At 35.6% G+C, this 16732-nt stretch overlaps 2 protein-coding genes across 4 annotated transcripts; both read left to right on the top strand.

Moving 5' to 3' along the window:
- The first annotated feature begins 5429 nt into the window (after positions 1 to 5429).
- On the top strand, positions 5430 to 10187 carry LOC121811339 (DEAD-box ATP-dependent RNA helicase 52C-like). Of its 2 annotated transcripts, none has more exons than XM_042212177.1 (7): positions 5430 to 5551; positions 5818 to 6583; positions 6676 to 6759; positions 7360 to 7602; positions 8085 to 8252; positions 9151 to 9264; positions 9361 to 10187. In XM_042212177.1, the coding sequence occupies exons 2-7, from the start codon at positions 5885 to 5887 to the stop codon at positions 9838 to 9840; spliced, it is 1788 nt and encodes a 595-aa protein (XP_042068111.1). In that variant the 5' UTR covers positions 5430 to 5551; positions 5818 to 5884; the 3' UTR covers positions 9841 to 10187. The 2 variants fall into 2 exon arrangements, with proteins under 2 accessions (XP_042068111.1, XP_042068112.1); XM_042212178.1 differs by lacking the exon at positions 5430 to 5551 and adding an exon at positions 5587 to 5635.
- A 638-nt stretch (positions 10188 to 10825) lies between these two features.
- Positions 10826 to 15635, top strand: LOC121742552 (metal tolerance protein 4-like). Of its 2 annotated transcripts, none has more exons than XM_042135716.1 (7): positions 10826 to 11114; positions 13469 to 13641; positions 13710 to 13908; positions 13995 to 14173; positions 14247 to 14397; positions 15058 to 15191; positions 15265 to 15635. In XM_042135716.1, exons 1-7 carry the CDS (start codon positions 10931 to 10933, stop codon positions 15442 to 15444), a joined length of 1200 nt encoding a protein of 399 aa, XP_041991650.1. In that variant the 5' UTR covers positions 10826 to 10930; the 3' UTR covers positions 15445 to 15635. The 2 variants fall into 2 exon arrangements, with proteins under 2 accessions (XP_041991650.1, XP_041991649.1); XM_042135715.1 differs by lacking the exon at positions 10826 to 11114 and adding an exon at positions 11848 to 13362.
- Positions 15636 to 16732: the final 1097 nt, after the last annotated feature.

Genomic DNA, 16732 nt, shown 5'->3' with positions numbered 1-16732 from the left:
AACAATCAAAATTTACTAGAAAATTTCAACAAAAATACTCCTATATAAAATTTTTAGTAGGATCAAATTTTTAGTCAACTTCATAATATTCAATCACAAGCAATTATAACAACCGAACAAAGGCTAAATAGAATAGCTTTTATTTTTCCATCATGATTAATATTATTTTTCTGTACTTCTTCAATTCAACTGAATATTATATTAAATAACAGAAATTAATAGTTTTAATTAATATTTATAGTGTCCATGAACTAATAGTTTTAATTAAAAAAATGTATTGATATTTAAAAATTAAAATTTAAAATTTAATTTTATAAAATTAAATCTAATATTGAAATAAAGAAACAAAGTGAAGGATGACAAAAGGGAAGAAGAATGATAATTTTGAAATAATGTCAGATTTAGTACATAACTGAAATAATATCAGATTTAAATTGTTAAAAGTATGAAAAGACCAAATTGCCCAAACCTCCCAAAACCCCCAAAAGGGTATTTTCGACCGAAAACAGTGAAAATGACCATTTTCGAGATAAACCCATAGTCCATGGATGTCTGGCGATATTTTTAAAGTCCAGGGACTATGGGCGAGATAAACCCATAGTCCAGGGACCATTTTTGTAGTTCACTCAATTTTTTAAATTGTCCTATATTTGGTCAGAAATGAAATTAATGTGATAATCAAATATGATATGCTAATAAAATGATACTTCCTATGTCCCTAAAAATAACAATATTTGAAACCATACGAATTTTAATGTATAGTTGGTAGAGTAAGAGAGATAGAAAGAAAAAATGATTGGAGTATGATACCCCCACCTTATTAGAGAGAAAAAATTTCCTTCTATAGAATTAGGTATTTTTAAGGGACATCAAAAAATAGCAAATATGGTCTATTTTTAAGGGATGGGGAGAGCATTATTTTTAATAATATGGCATTGTTAATAGCAAATATGGTCTATTTTAAGGGACAGGGAGAGTATTATTTTTAATAATATGGCATTGTTATATTTCAAGTATTTTTTTTAAAGATACCGATATATCTACGATGAAGTGGTTTTGTTGTTACTCCCTCCGTCCGCGAATAGGAATCCCATTTTTCTATTTTAGTATGTCCGCAACTAGGAGTCTCGATTCATTGTTACTATAAATGGTAATAGGGTCCTACATTCCACTCACATTTCATTTAAAACTAATACATACAAATGAGATTCATATTCGCTAAATTTTTTCCACCCACATTTCTTAACAATTCTTAAAATCCATGCCTCTAAGGAATGAGACTCATAATGGCGGATGGAGGGAGTATATCGTTATCCCTCCTTCCCATGTGTAATACCCCAACTTTTTCTATATATATATATTTTTTAGTTGAGCTCATAACGATATCGAATTTTACAAGCCAAATTTTCTTTCATTAAATCCTTTTGTATTTGGGCTTGCCTATAAAAGAAGGATAAAGTCCAAATCAAATTATAATATTTGGGCCCTATTTTCAGTTCATAAAAAGCAGCCCAAAGAGATTTTTTATTCACCACGATCCCACTTCTTTTCCGCTACAAACGTGATTCTGTTCCACTATCTGCACTTTTAAATCCCACAATGAATCCCAACAATCTTGCTATCTACTCCATTCACTCTTCTTGATTTCATCAATGGCGGCAGTGGTGACGGCTGCGCGGAGGAGAAACGACGGCGGAGCGGGACGACAGTGATGGCACTTCTCGGCTGCTCGAAAAATTCCGAACAGCAGCGTTGGGTAGTCCGTGTATCCAGCAGCAACGGTGGAGCTGTGAGAGAAGAAAGGGTTTTCCCGATTTGTGATTTACGAATTGAGAGATTTAGAGAGAGAAGTGACGAGATTGAGAGGGAAGCCGAGGTCTCCAATGTCCGATCGAGGCAATATTTGGAGATATGAAGAACAAGATGGGAGGAGTAGCGACTGCGAACAGCAGCGGCGTTAAGCGCTGCTTGACGACGAACGGTGGACAGAGACGACGAGTCCATGGTGGCGGCGTACCCCGAGCAAAAGGAAAGTTAGTAGCAGCGGCACTGCGTTTTGACGAAGGAAGAGAGATGAAGAAGTTGGGCAGCGGTGCTGTTTTTCGGGGCTGCCGAACCGAGAAAAAGGAGGAGCCCTGCGACCTTTGACACGTTGAGAAGCCCGAGAGAGAGATGGGAACAGAGCAGCAACGACGAGCCCTCAATTTGGAGTACGGACAACAACCGCGGGAGAGAAAGATGCAGTGCTGATCATTATGAATTCAGAAAAAAAAAGAGGATGTGAGGCAGCGGTAGAACGGGATCCACTCCGGGCTAAACCGATGTGGAGCTGCGAGCTGAGGAAGGGAGATGGCGATGTGAGACGGCAGAAAGAGAGAAAGAGGAGGCGAATAAGGGACAGCAGCGGCGCTCTCCGTGAACAGCCGAGGCTGGATAAACCGAGCAGGCAGCTCGGGAGATGACAACAGCAGCGTATGGCGGACAGCGGCTGCTCGGCGATGACGAGAGCTGAGCTGGAGCGACGGAGATAGATAAGAGACCGAGAGGCCGAGGGAATCATCAGCCTTGGTAGACTTGAACGACGGAGACGGTGGGTGAGAAGGCAAATGGAATCGGATGATAGAAGAAAGAATTGGACTTTATCTCAAATGCCAATTTTTGGAATTGACATAATGAGAAAAAAAGAGATAAGTATGGCCCCTTTTACTATTTAATAGTATATTTGTCCATAAGATATGATTTCAAGCAATATTGATAAATAGTAGTATGAGATGAAGTTATATTTACAGATGTCAATGAGTTAATTAGGAGACGTAGGCCGCCTGTTTTTTTTGAGTTGGACTGGAATTTGAATACAAGGATGACGAGAGCTAGGACGGAGTCAATACAAGGATGAATACAATGTGCTAATATCATAGATATTTTAGAAATTCCTAAGTGAGACCGAAGGGTAAGATTTATACAGGTATGCATAGTTGAAATTAAATTATTTTCTTACGATCTAATTTTTGCATTCTATTTGAGAACGGAGCTGATTGACAAGTGAAGGATTTAAGAGAACGAGGTGAGCTTTCTTTTTAAATAAGGACTATGTCCTGAGTATATTTATTTTTGCGAAATATGTTTGTCATGCCATATTTTTGTGTCGCTATGGGACCTATCTGAAGTGGCTTTTGCCATGTATGGTTAATCAAATTCGGGTCTGACTAGGGAGTGAGTCCCTACTCAGGCTAGTGTACACCCCGTAGATCGTGCGCTGTCTCTTTGAGTTGGCCGGTCTAGTGGCTTGGAATGTGGCCACATTCCTTGTCATGTATGTTCAGATATGGTATGGTAATGTTGATGTAGATGATGTTGAGGTTGATGGTGATGATGATGTTGGTGAAATGTTTTAGTGACTCGGGCCCTTTCAAAGTTAAAACTCCGAGGTCACTCGTTAATGTCATGATAATTATTTTTATTGAAAATGTTTTCGGCATGAGTCCACTGAGTGCATCAAGTACTCAGCCCTGCATTTCTTTTAAAAATGTGCAGGTTGATCTGTGACGAACGCGGTGGGTGTTGAGCAGAGCTGGTGAAGATTTGTGTTTGCTTTTAAATGTTCCGAATATATTGTGTCTTCATACATAATATTATTCTTCTCTCGAATGCTTCCGCTAAATATTGTTTCTTTTGAGTTCGTGTATTGTTGAGATATTTTCATTTGGAGTTGTTGATTGGTGAAATGACACTCTGATTTTATTCGAGCTATTCCCGTTTGTTTCCCCGCTTCTTTAACCCTCCCCTAGTCGCGATCAACCGTGTTTTCTATCCTTAGAAAATGCGGGCGTGACACCATGGTAGTTGGGACATTTTTTTTACAAGGAATTTAAGAACTTGATTTGTTAAAGGTTAAAGTAGAAAGAGTAAATTAAAAGAGGGAATAAAGTAATAGAGATGAAGAGAGAGTATGTAAGAGAGAATAAAGGTTTTACCAATACAGTAATGACTCAATTACATTGGAACAAACCAAAAGGAAATATGATTCAATTACCTTAGGACAAAAGGAGTATATGATTGTCATATTAATTTTAATTTTGACTTACTACTGACAAATGCGAAAAATTGAAAAATTATAATTTTATATTCCAGTTTCAAAAGATAGGATTGATCAAAATAGAAAGTTATAATATAAATTATAGTTATTCTTATAAAAAATAAAGTTTGGTACGGAACACGCTAAGCCATATAAATTAAGTAGTAAAAGTCAATTTTGGACTTAAAACATATGACCTAAATACGAATCTGGTACAAAACATTCAATTTTTGAAAAACAGATCCATACCAATGAAATTTTTGTCGGAGTGGTCTTTTTTTGACTGTTCCGTCAAAAAACTAACGGTCATGCCACTGTGCAATTAACGCTGACCATTAGTTTTTTTTGACAGAAACGTAAAAAAAGACTACTTCATCGATATTTTAATTTATTATGGACATGTTTTTCAAAAAGTGAATATTATTGACCAAATTCAAATTTGGTTAATATGTTATCAAAATTAACTTTTACTCTAAATTAAGAGCACACAAATCTTAATAATGATTTATGGGATTTTGCGTACCACTTATAATTAACACCAATAGTATTAAATATTCAATAATATATCATATCAAATACAGATATAATAAAATAATAAAAATATTTGAATCAAATCTATGACATTATCTCATTATTTCTAATGACTCGATAGCAAATTCATTGGTAATTATTCAATTTCACCGGTAAACAAATACATATAATAAAAATAGAGGTACTGGTCTCTAAAACAATAAATTTAATAATAAATCTTTGACAAAAATTTGGTATTTTTCACAAATTCTAAAATTGGTTTAAAATATCATAAATTATATACTTAGTTTGTTATTTTTTATGGCAGGTCAATTAACTTATCCGACTAATTTAAGTGTATTTTTTTTATCCTTCTCAGCACTATTAAATTAACATGGTTTTTTATGTAGTTTTTTATCCTACTTGTCACGAATTTAAAATGATCTAAAATATCATAAACATTTTACGATTGTCCATATATTATAAGTTTTCTACCATAGAAATCTTATTTGGGCTGGATTGAGAAATAGCAAATAAAATGTAAAACTTATGATATTTTAGAGCAAATTTTAAAGTTTGGGGAAAATAACAAAATTTGAACAAAATTTATAATTTTAGGACCAATATCCTAAAAAGTAATAAAAGGAAAAAAGATAATGCAGTAATTATTAATTTGGACAATATATACTTTAATCGAACCATAATTGCGATGATATAAAAATCCAAATTCCAAACCAAATAGGATTAGCTTTAAACAATAGAACCGTTTATTAAAAGGATTTAATTATCCAACTGGTAATTAGTGAATAGTGTGGAAAGATTTGAAGAGCGAAAGAAGCGAGTCAATATATATAGATACAGTCCAAGAGATTTCATAAGCCTATTTTTTAGTATTAAATTTAAATCCTATATTTCCTCTTTTCTGTCGTTAGGGTTTACTGAAATTCCGTCTTTCTCCTCTCCAAGGTATTCTCCTTTTCTTTCGAATTTGAATTCTATGTATGTCTATGTCTATGCGCACACATTGTCAAATGCTATTGAAATAAATGAGTGAGCTAATTAATCTCTTTGCTATGTTTTCTAGCCGATTGTTTTTTTTTATTCTATTGGAATAGCAAAATTTTACTGTTTTTTTGTTTGCATAATTTTCACTGATGAAGACTTGAATTAAGGTTGACTGTTCTTTTCTGGTTAGAATGAGATTTGATTTGATTTCTTGTCTCGTATTTCAGGGTGTTTAGTTGACAAATTCAGATTCGACTTCAATTCAGAGTGATAATTGCTGAGTTTGCTGGAAAAATGGGGACTTCATGGGCGGATGCTGTTGAGAATTCACCAACTGGACCTCCAGGTAATGCTGGCATTGCTGCACTTAAGTCAGCATATGTTCCACCGCACCTTCGGAACAGACCGCCTGCGTCATCTGTGGCTGCCCCACCATCAGGAAATGATGGGTTTGCAAATGCTAGACCCACGGGTGGTTCGCAATGGCCTGCTTCTAGGCCTGATTATGGGCGTCGTGGATATGGTGGTGGAGGTCGTGGCAGTGGTGGTTGGGGTGGCAGGGACCGGGAGGTCAATCCGTTTGGCAAAGATGATGCGGCTGCTGCTGATACGGAGCCTGCATTTAACGAGCAGGAGAATACAGGCATTAACTTTGATGCGTATGAGGATATTGCTGTGGAGACGAGTGGGCAAAATATACCACCTCCAGTGACTACGTTTGCTGAGATAGATTTGGGTGATGCACTTAATTTGAATATTAAGAGGTGTAAATATGTGAAGCCAACCCCTGTTCAGCGGTATACGATTCCCATTTCTCTGGCGGGACGAGATTTGATGGCTTGTGCTCAAACAGGCTCTGGCAAGACCGCTGCTTTCTGCTTTCCCATTATCAGTGGAATTATGAGAGGACATATTGCAAACAGACCACAGGGAACCCGGACTGTTTTCCCGCTTGCGCTTATTCTCTCACCAACAAGAGAACTCTCAGTGCAGGTGACCGTGTGATGTTGTGTGCTATAGTTTCACACTTTTATCTTTCTACACAAGTCGGAATAGCTAATTTACAGGTTGAATTTGATATACAGATACATGAGGAAGCTAGAAAGTTCTCCTATCAAACCGGTGTTAGGGTGGTTGTTACTTATGGAGGAGCGCCAATGCACCAGCAGGTTCTTTCCTTTAGTTTCTTGTTCTGTTCATTTTTGTTTGGTGGTTAGTGCATTGTCTTTTGATGCATAATATTGTCCTGATGGTGTAAATGAATATCCATTTGACTGTAAAATAGCATCATTTACCAGAGAAATGTGGAAAATGAAAATTCAAGAAACTGAACAAATTGTACTAATTTAGCTCACTTTCAGAATAATATGAATCTTACATTTGCTGGTGCTATTCCAGCTTTCTGCTAAAAGTTGCTGCTGCATACATTAGTAATTGGTTATTGAAATTTACATCATGGCTGAGGTACTTTTCGTTTTGAATTGCTAACTAAAAAAGCTATTAGCTTGTTTACTGTAATGATACTTTACTGTAATGATACTTTTCGTTTTGAATTGTTAACTAAAAAAGCTATTAGCTTGTTTACTGTAATGATACTTTAGTGTCTCTTAGTATAACTATCAAAGTTGATATATTGTGAATATGCTTCTGACAAATTTATTTTAAGGTCCCTTTAAAAATTTCACACTATATATCGTGAACAGCCTTTCTTGCTAGAAATAATTATATCTACTTGTAATTGTGACCGAATCTTTCTATTATTTATACAGCTCCGCGAACTTGAGAGAGGGGTTGATATACTGGTGGCAACTCCTGGAAGATTGGTTGATTTGCTAGAGAGAGCTAAAGTTTCACTGAAAATGATAAGATATCTAGCTCTTGATGAGGCAGATAGAATGCTGGATATGGGTTTTGAGCCTCAGATCAGAAAGATAGTGGAAGAAGCAGACATGCCTCGTCCTGGCGAACGACAGACAATGTTGTTTAGTGCCACCTTCCCGAAAGAGATCCAGGTTTCTGTCCTAGATTTTTATCCTTTATTTGCTCAACTTTGACATGTTTTCCTTCAGAGCTTTCACTCTAATAGATCACAGGGTATGGCATCACAAGTTCACAACATGTGTTGGCTGCTGGGCAGACAACCTTAAGCTCACATGTTTTCTATTAAAATTTACTGCAGTTAATTCTTATGAAAATCTTCCATTGTATTGCTTCCTGTTGGCTTTCAGATAGATGGTTTGGGGTAATAGTGGAAAATAAATTTGGACAAAAAATAATTTTTATCATAAGCACCAAGAATCATGTAAAAATGCCTCATGTTGCTGGAAATATGAAATGTTTCTCTATTTAGTGAATCAGTTGTTTCTTAATTTTCATAAAATCTGGTGAGGCTAATTCTAATATAACTGGAGAGTGTATGCTGTTTCCTTTCTGAAGAATATTAAGTCTTTCTACAAGGAGTATATATTCTCAAAATTCTTCACTTGACATGCAGAGACTGGCGTCAGATTTTCTTTCAAATTACATCTTTTTGGCAGTTGGGAGGGTTGGTTCTAGTACCGGCTTAATCGTTCAAAGAGTTGAATTTGTTCGTGAGGCTGACAAGAGGAGCCACTTGATGGATCTTCTTCATGCACAGAGGGACAGTGGAATTCAGGGAAAGGTAATTTACACTTTGGTAACCTCCTTTTGATTTGTCTTCCCTTGATCCAATATAAGACTTACAATTTCTACACTACACGAAAACATGACACAAACACACATGGATTTAATTGGTCAGTGTAGAGTCTTATCTTGTTTGTGTCCTTATTGGGTCAACTGTACCCCGTTAATAATTAATATTATTTTTATTTTATTTTATTTATTACTTTATTACTTTTATTTTCTTACTTTCGTATGACGTCTCCATTTCTTGCCTTTAACGCCATGACCGCCCCCACCTCGTTGTCAGGTCATATCTCATTCGCAACCGTCCTGAAATGTTTCATTTCATTATCATGTGTTTGTCGTGGTGTCAAGTTTTTGTAATTGTCGTGTCGTGTAAACGTACAAATGACTCGTATCACTTTTGGATTCATGTCGTGTTCAGGTTTAATGTGGCAAGTGGAGCCCGTATTCGATTTGATGGTTTCTTTAATAGGCCGTGTTTCGGTTTGCCCTTAATGAGGTGGATTGTTATCAGGTCAACATGAGAACAATCTAACCCGCATGATTTGCCAGCCTTATCCAATATATGACTAAATCATTATCATGGTTAGATTCACCAAATAGTAAACTTTGGTGGAGGGTATCGGTATCTGACTAGTTGTGTATAATATAGGTTACCACGTTTGTTTAAGTATCAGCTCATAGCTTACCACATTAGTTTAAATCTCAGAAATTTGCACACTTGATAACTTTTGAGGACCTGCAAATATTTTATATTTTGATGATCACAAAATAAGTCTTTTGCTTTGCTACAAAAATATTCTGGTGTTCTAGTTCTTCAATTTTGTCTGTTCAGTTATCAGTTTATCATTTCATCTCAAAGGAAATTTTTTTTTTCCGGTTGTTTCTGGCAGCAAGCTCTCACTTTAGTATTTGTGGAAACAAAGAAGGGAGCTGACGCATTGGAACATTGGTTGTGTCTTAATGAATTTCCTGCTACTACTATTCACGGGGACAGGACGCAACAGGTAATGATATATGTGATTGTTACTCTACATAATTTTTGTAGACATCAGCATATATCATCTAACTCGCTTCATATTTGATGACATTTCTTACTTCAGGAAAGAGAGTTTGCACTGAGATCGTTTAAGAGTGGAAGAACACCTATTTTAGTTGCAACAGATGTGGCAGCTCGGGGACTTGATATTCCACATGTTTCCCATGTAATCAACTTTGATCTCCCAAACGACATTGATGATTATGTCCACCGTATAGGACGTACTGGACGTGCCGGAAAATCAGGGCTTGCCACAGCATTCTTTAATGAGAAAAATATGTCAATGGCCAAGGGTTTAGGTGAGTTAATGAAGGAAGCAAATCAGGAGGTGCCTGAGTGGCTGACTCGGTTTGCAGGTCGTCCTTCATATGGAGGAGCTAAAGGTAGGCATGGTGGAGGACGTTTTGGTGGTCGTGACTTTAGGAGAGATTCCTCATCTAACAGGGGTGGAAGTGGACATGATTATTACGGAGGAGGAGGCGGTGGTGGTTATGGAAATTATGGCGGAGGAATGGGACCTGGGGTTAGCAGCGCTTGGGACTAATGTCTCGAAGTAAGCTTTTATGTTTTCTTGCAGAATCTTCTATCCATAATCTAACTTTGAGGATTATTGGATAGCTTTTTTTGACTTCTTAATACACCTGTGTTATCCCTTTTTCCGATTATGGGATAGATTTCACGGTAGGTACGTTAGGTAGTCGAAAACCTGACCCCATCCTGTTTTAATCTTGTGTTTCTAACTGTGGTACTTGCTGTGAGTTTTTGTTGGTTGGGAAAGTTGGATATGGATGCGTAGGTGAAGGAGAAGAATGAAGTTCCTTTTTTTGATTCTTGATAATTGTATAGAACACCATCCTCCAATGCATTTGTTCAAGTGCCCCATTTTTGAAACTCTATCTTTTGTTTATTCTATCTTCGATGATTGTTGATTTGGAATTCATTTCTAACACCTAAATGAATCAACAAGAATAGTTTCGAATGTGTTAATGAACAAATGTTATGTTAGTTATTTGATGTCCTAGGTCAATTCAGAAGTTATTTAAAAAAAGCTGATTTGAAGCCAATTTTGAGTTAGTTAACCATGTGGAACCTGTCCACTTTGAGGCTGAATTATTAATGAAAACAATTGAAGGCGATAGTGCTAGAATACAAGTACTCCCTCTGTATGGGTGATCAATTTTTTTTATTTTAGTCTGTCCGTAAATAAGAGTTTTGGTTCATTTTTCCTATAAATGGTAATGGAGTTTCACATTCCATTAATTCGTTTCATTCACATTTCATTTATAATATATATATATATATGAGATTCTACCACATTAATTTTTTTTCACTCACTTTTCTTAATATTTCTAAAAATCGCCACCAAGAAATGAGACTCCAATAAGAAATGAGACTCCTAAAGGCGGGCGGACGGAGTGAGTAATTAATAGACAGGTGAAGGATGGAGGTCTGCAATAGTCAGATTTAAAATAAATTGCTAGTTAGTATACATACACATCTGTTGAGCCAGCTAGCTGCACCTTTGATTGACAACTACACACTCTCTCATTTAATGCAGCCTTATCAATTATTACTGTAAATTCGAAAATACATAGATATTTATTCAATATGATTTGTTGAAGCTGCAAAACATTATGGAGTGGGAGAAAGATTTGACAAAACCCTTAAAAAATGAGGGGAGAGAGAATATGAGCACAAACTGGATGAGTAGAATGAGAGATGATTTCATTCAAAGATTGCCACAAAAACTCAAATCTGGGCTGGATTCTGAGGATCTTTTCGATCTCGATCTTTCAGCCGTTCAAGGCCTGCTTCAAGGTATCTAATTTAAATTATTTAATCTAATCTTCTCCCAATAAGAGCAATTTTATTTGTTGGCAAAATTTTAAGTAACAGAGTATTCCTGTCTCTTTTATTACAGCTATTTCAAAATAGGACTGCTCCTACATGAATAATTACGTAATTAAATTTAAGCATGATTGCTAGCTCTTCATTAATGATTCAATTCAATTTTGTGCGTGGTCAAAAATATCGAGCCATAAACTAAACTTGAAGAAATGGACAATCTTTCTGTTTACCTAATCAGTTGACTACTTATTTTTTTTTTTAATAATTTTCTCGATTTCATATTCACCTAATCTGTTGTTGAGATGTAGATGTTGGAAACATTAATTTGATTTGTTTAATCATCATTGTCTAGCTTTGAAATGCACTTTTCTTCTAGGTATAACTTCACTTATTTTTAGGGGAGGTCATAACTCATAACTTAAAGTCGAAACTATTAATTTCATGATCCAAACAAGTACTCCATCCGATTCACCATTTAGTACATTCCATTTAAAAAGTGAACTTTTTTTTTTGACAAAACAATTACTCACTTGCTTTATTTTATTTTATTTATTTTAATTCATTTACTTTATAACTCCTACTTTATTTTCACTCTTCTTAACTCTTTTTAGTACATTCCATTTAAAGTGAACTATTTGTTTTACAAAACAATTACTCTCTCTTGCTTTATTTTAATTTATTTATTTTAATTCATTTACTTTATCACTCCTACTACTTTATTTTCATTCTTCTTAGCTCTATAAACATCATTTTCTAATTTTGTGGCCAAAAGAAATGTCTGGTAAAACAGAAGGAGTCTGTTCGGCCACAACTAATAATCCTGTTTTTCTATTATATTCCTTCTATAAAAATTAATCATCTTTCAATTAGCAACACCGGCCATAATTTTTTCTCACTCTTATATTGTATTTTTCGTTTCCCCCTCCTATTTTTTGTGTCTCACTTCTATTTATTCACATTCATTTAATAATATTTCCATTACTTTTTTTTTTCTAAACTGCTACTACTTTACTAATTGTAGTTTAATAATCTTGCCTTCTGCCACTAATAATCACGGTAGTGGCCAGTCGATTCATAGATTAACACTTTGCTAAATATACCATAGACCTAAGACAATTTTCACCACTAAGTATACTTGACTAATAAATTCCTGATAACCAAAAAATGCATTTTTTGGCATTCAGCTAGCTAATTAGTTGTTTTTAGTAGTACTCTTACCAGCTGTGATTTCAGTAACCAACTTCTTTTCCATTACATAAATTGACAAGATACATTTATTTAAATGTTTTATGCTTAATTAGGCCAAAAAGTAGATTTGAAAGCTACATAGAGACACGCAATACCACGTAGTACCATCCATGGACTATGATTACAAATTAATGAAACATGTGTAGTATTTATTATTTGTGTGGAAGTACCATCTATAATTTTTTTTATCATTGCGCCACTTGAAATAATAGATGTTCCATTTAATTGAAAAAGAATTTTTATTAATATATATACAGATTCCAAGTTTAGTTTAACCTCGAATTTAATTTTTTCCAAAGAAAAATTAAAGAATAGAAGCATTATTAAATACAGGCAATTTTTAAACAAATTTATAGTAAACGAAATATCAACTCTTTGGAGATACATATTTGTAGCCATGAGACCTGGTCAAAGAAAATCCATGCATAAAATGAGGGAAGAGGTTTTATGAAAGTCTTATATAGTCCTTCAATATTCTTTACAAATCATTACATATATAAATAAATAAAAGGGGCATATAATTAATTAACAGAAGCAGTTGAGTTACACATGTTATAATTATGGCTGTTGAATGGGATTCTCTCAAACCATGTTCTCATTTATCTAAACTTGTCTTAATGTGTTTGTTCACATCTTGTTTTCTTTTTCTTCTCTCAGATTCACAAACACCTTAATTTGTGTTATACACATGTTTCATTTCAATGAAAGAATGATTTTGGTGTAGGGAAAAAGAGAAATTCTCAAATATTTTTGTTTTCTTATTTTTTTTTTTTTGCGGGGTGAGCAATGGATGAGAAAACTCCATTGTTGAGCAATGAGAAACTAAAAGTGTTAAATGGAAAAAGTTGGAACTCAATCAATACTCTGAAATGTGATTTCTTATCAAAGTTGCCTGAGAAGCTAAGGAAATGCCTTGATCCTGAGGCTCCTTTACATCTTGATGTTTCTAAAACAGCTTGCTTATCTCAAGGTAATCTTGAAATGGAGATTAATCTTATATTCTAAAGGCCATTTCTCATGTGTTGATTAGCATTCATTTTTAGACCAAAACTTGTCTTTGATCCTGTCTTGTTCAGGTGAGAAGGAGTACTATGAAAGACAATTTTCCACCTTAAAATCGTTCGAGGAGGTCGACTCCCATGACTCACCCGACGTGATCGACCAAGAGCTAGAGCGTCAGGAACAGGCTCAGCAGGAAAGAGCTATGAATATTTCAAACTGGGCTAATGTTTTCCTCCTTGCATTCAAGGTACATGAACATTCTTGGTTTTTACTATCGAAACATGGAGTACTAAAATTTCCTTGATTTTCTTTCAGATTTATGCCACGGTACAGAGTGGCTCCTTGGCCATTGCAGCCTCAACGCTCGACTCTTTACTCGACCTAATGGCCGGAGGAATACTATGGTTCACTCATCTCTCAATGAAAAGCATAAACATTTACAAATATCCCATTGGAAAACTCAGAGTGCAGCCAGTAGGCATCATCATCTTTGCTGCTGTAATGGCAACTCTAGGTAGCTTTCTCCTTCTCCTCCTCTTCTTCTCCGAATCCATTTCAAATATTCGGGTTTTTCTTACTTGAATATCCAAAATCATACAGGCTTCCAAGTGCTAATACAGGCTGTGGAAGAGCTAATAAAAAATGAACCATCACCAAAGATGAACTCAACTCAATTGTTCTGGCTCTATGTCATTATGCTCACAGCAACCGCAATTAAACTCGTTCTCTGGATTTATTGCCGAAGCTCGCGAAACAAGATAGTTCGCGCCTATGCCAAGGTACTTATCTCGTATTTGAAACCTTTGATCACCTAATTTGTCACCAATGATAACTTTTAGTATGATAAATTAGGACCATTACTTCGACGTGGTGACAAACTTGGTGGGATTGGTGGCTGCGATTCTCGGCGACAGATTTTACTGGTGGATTGACCCGGTCGGTGCTATAGCTCTTGCTGTCTACACAATCGTTAACTGGTCAGGAACTGTGCTCGAAAATGCAGGTATGAATGACCTTACCTTATACTCCCTCCGGTGCCTATTAAATGTCTCATATTTCCTTATTTGGACAGTCCATAATAAATGACCCATTTCATTTTCCCACTTTTAATAAATGGATATCACATTTCACTAACTAATTCTACTCATAATTATTATAAAACTATTATATAAAAGTGGGTCCACTAACTTCCCACCCACTTTCCTTCACAAAGTCAAACAATTTCTTAAAATCCGCACCGGTCAAATATGTGACGTTTAATGGGGACCGGAAGGAGTCTATGCATAAAAAATCTAGTTTTTTTTTCAAACACCATCCCAGCGGGGGTTTAGGCAGACCTCCAACCTGTATATATCAATACGTCAAAGAAACATACATCAACCAAGTCCAAAAGTGACTCGATCCGCACGAGAGATACAAATCACAAGAGCTAACCAAACTACTATGGTATCCCCACAGACCGGGTACTACCCATCTAACAATCGAGAGATCTAAAGAGAAAAGAAACATAAAAACATGATAATCACAAGGATGATGGCCAAGGGTTGGCCAAATCCAAAGGGAAAATAAAAAGCCATAAATCAAAACCACGAACCAAGTGTAGAACATAAAAAATCTAGTTTGTGTTTTGTTTGTTCAAGTTTGGTGGTTGTTTTTGATGCAGTTTCACTAGTTGGACAGTCGGCTCCGCCAGAAGTACTGCAGAAACTTACGTATCTTGTGCTAAGGCACGACCCGAAGATCAAGCGTGTAGACACGGTCCGTGCCTACACGTTTGGGGTTCTCTACTTTGTTGAGGTAAGGCAGTTATTATTAGATACTAGTAGGTAGGTAACGCGTTGAGGCTGAAAAGAACGTTTTGTCCGAGCAGGTGGATATCGAGCTGCCAGAGGATCTGCCGTTGATCGAAGCACATGCGATTGGAGAGTCGCTACAGATCAAGATAGAGCAGCTTGAAGAAGTGGAGAGGGCATTTGTTCATCTTGATTATGAATGTGATCACAAACCAGAGCATACCATTCTCAGCAAACTCCCAAATACAGACCCCTAGATTTTCAAACTCTAATCTAGCTATTTGTTAGTTTGAAATGTGCTATTGTAAAAAATTGCAGTTTGGTTGGAAACATTAATATATGCCTGCAGTAGGCTAGATGGTGAAGTTGTTCAATTCCAAGATAGAGTTTGCAAATGGCACAAACAAAACATAATGTGGAAATATCATTTACCATTTAACTCTCTCAACTTTCATAACTTACTACTCTAGTATTTCTTTCATGTATAACTCTCCTTCTTTCTCAGTTTTTCTTCTAGCTTGGATTGAGAAGCTGCTTCTCAATTCCTCTCTGTTCCTCTATGATACTCCCTCCGTCCAATAAAAATAGGGACTTTGAGGATGACACGAGTTATAATGCACAATTGATAAAGTATGAGAGATGTAGATAGTGGCTTATCCAATTCATAACAAGGGGTACAATTATACTCCCAAGTGTTACTACTTTATTAAATATTGTGCAAGGTTAGAGCATCCCCATCCATGCTCTTGACAAAGAGCATGGATGTGGGCCTGCACCCACATTTATTCATTTTTAATTCTCTGCTCTTCGCAAAAGCACAACACCTGCATCTATGCTTTTCCAGCATGCTCTAACACTATTAAAGGGTCCCACAATTCTATTATTCAATTAAATACTTCAATTATTAAAAACATTTCCACAATATTAAAATGCATTCAAAATACCCAAAATAATAGTACAAATTACAAAAAAATTTAAAATTACATAATCGATGAATCTTGTTGCTTCCTAATTGAAGACACGGGATTAGGCTTATATATAAGCTACAAAATTGGGAATTGCAACCATAAACATAAACCTATCTATCTTAAGTTAAAATTGACATTTGATGAGAAAGATTGATGGGTATCTCTACTATTTGATGTAAAAAAAAATCATTTTTTTAAAAAACGGTCGAAAAACAGCTATATTTTTTGGAATCCAATTTTTTTAAAAATTATTTTTGATTTTTTATGAATTTTTTTTAATAAAAATAAATAAAAAGGAATAAAAACACGCTCAATCGGTCATGGGGCGATTGGGCATCACCTTCCAATGGAACGCTGTCACGTTGCTCTGCTCTTCGGCACGGTGATGCTCTTCGGCAAGAGCACGTCCGTGCCATCGGCAAGAGCCCAGCAGCGAGCACAACACCCACATCTATGCTCTACCACAAGAGCATGCTCTTACACTATTCATGGGTCCCACATTTCTATTATTCAATTTAAATACTTTAATTACTAAAAACATTTACACAATATTAAAATGTATTCAAAATACCCAAAA

This window comes from Salvia splendens, chromosome 7 (genome assembly GCF_004379255.2).
Source record: "Salvia splendens isolate huo1 chromosome 7, SspV2, whole genome shotgun sequence".
Classification (NCBI taxonomy): domain Eukaryota; kingdom Viridiplantae; phylum Streptophyta; class Magnoliopsida; order Lamiales; family Lamiaceae; genus Salvia; species Salvia splendens.
The sequence above is the reverse complement of the archived record's forward strand: the minus strand, read 5'-3'. Positions and strand labels throughout refer to the sequence as shown.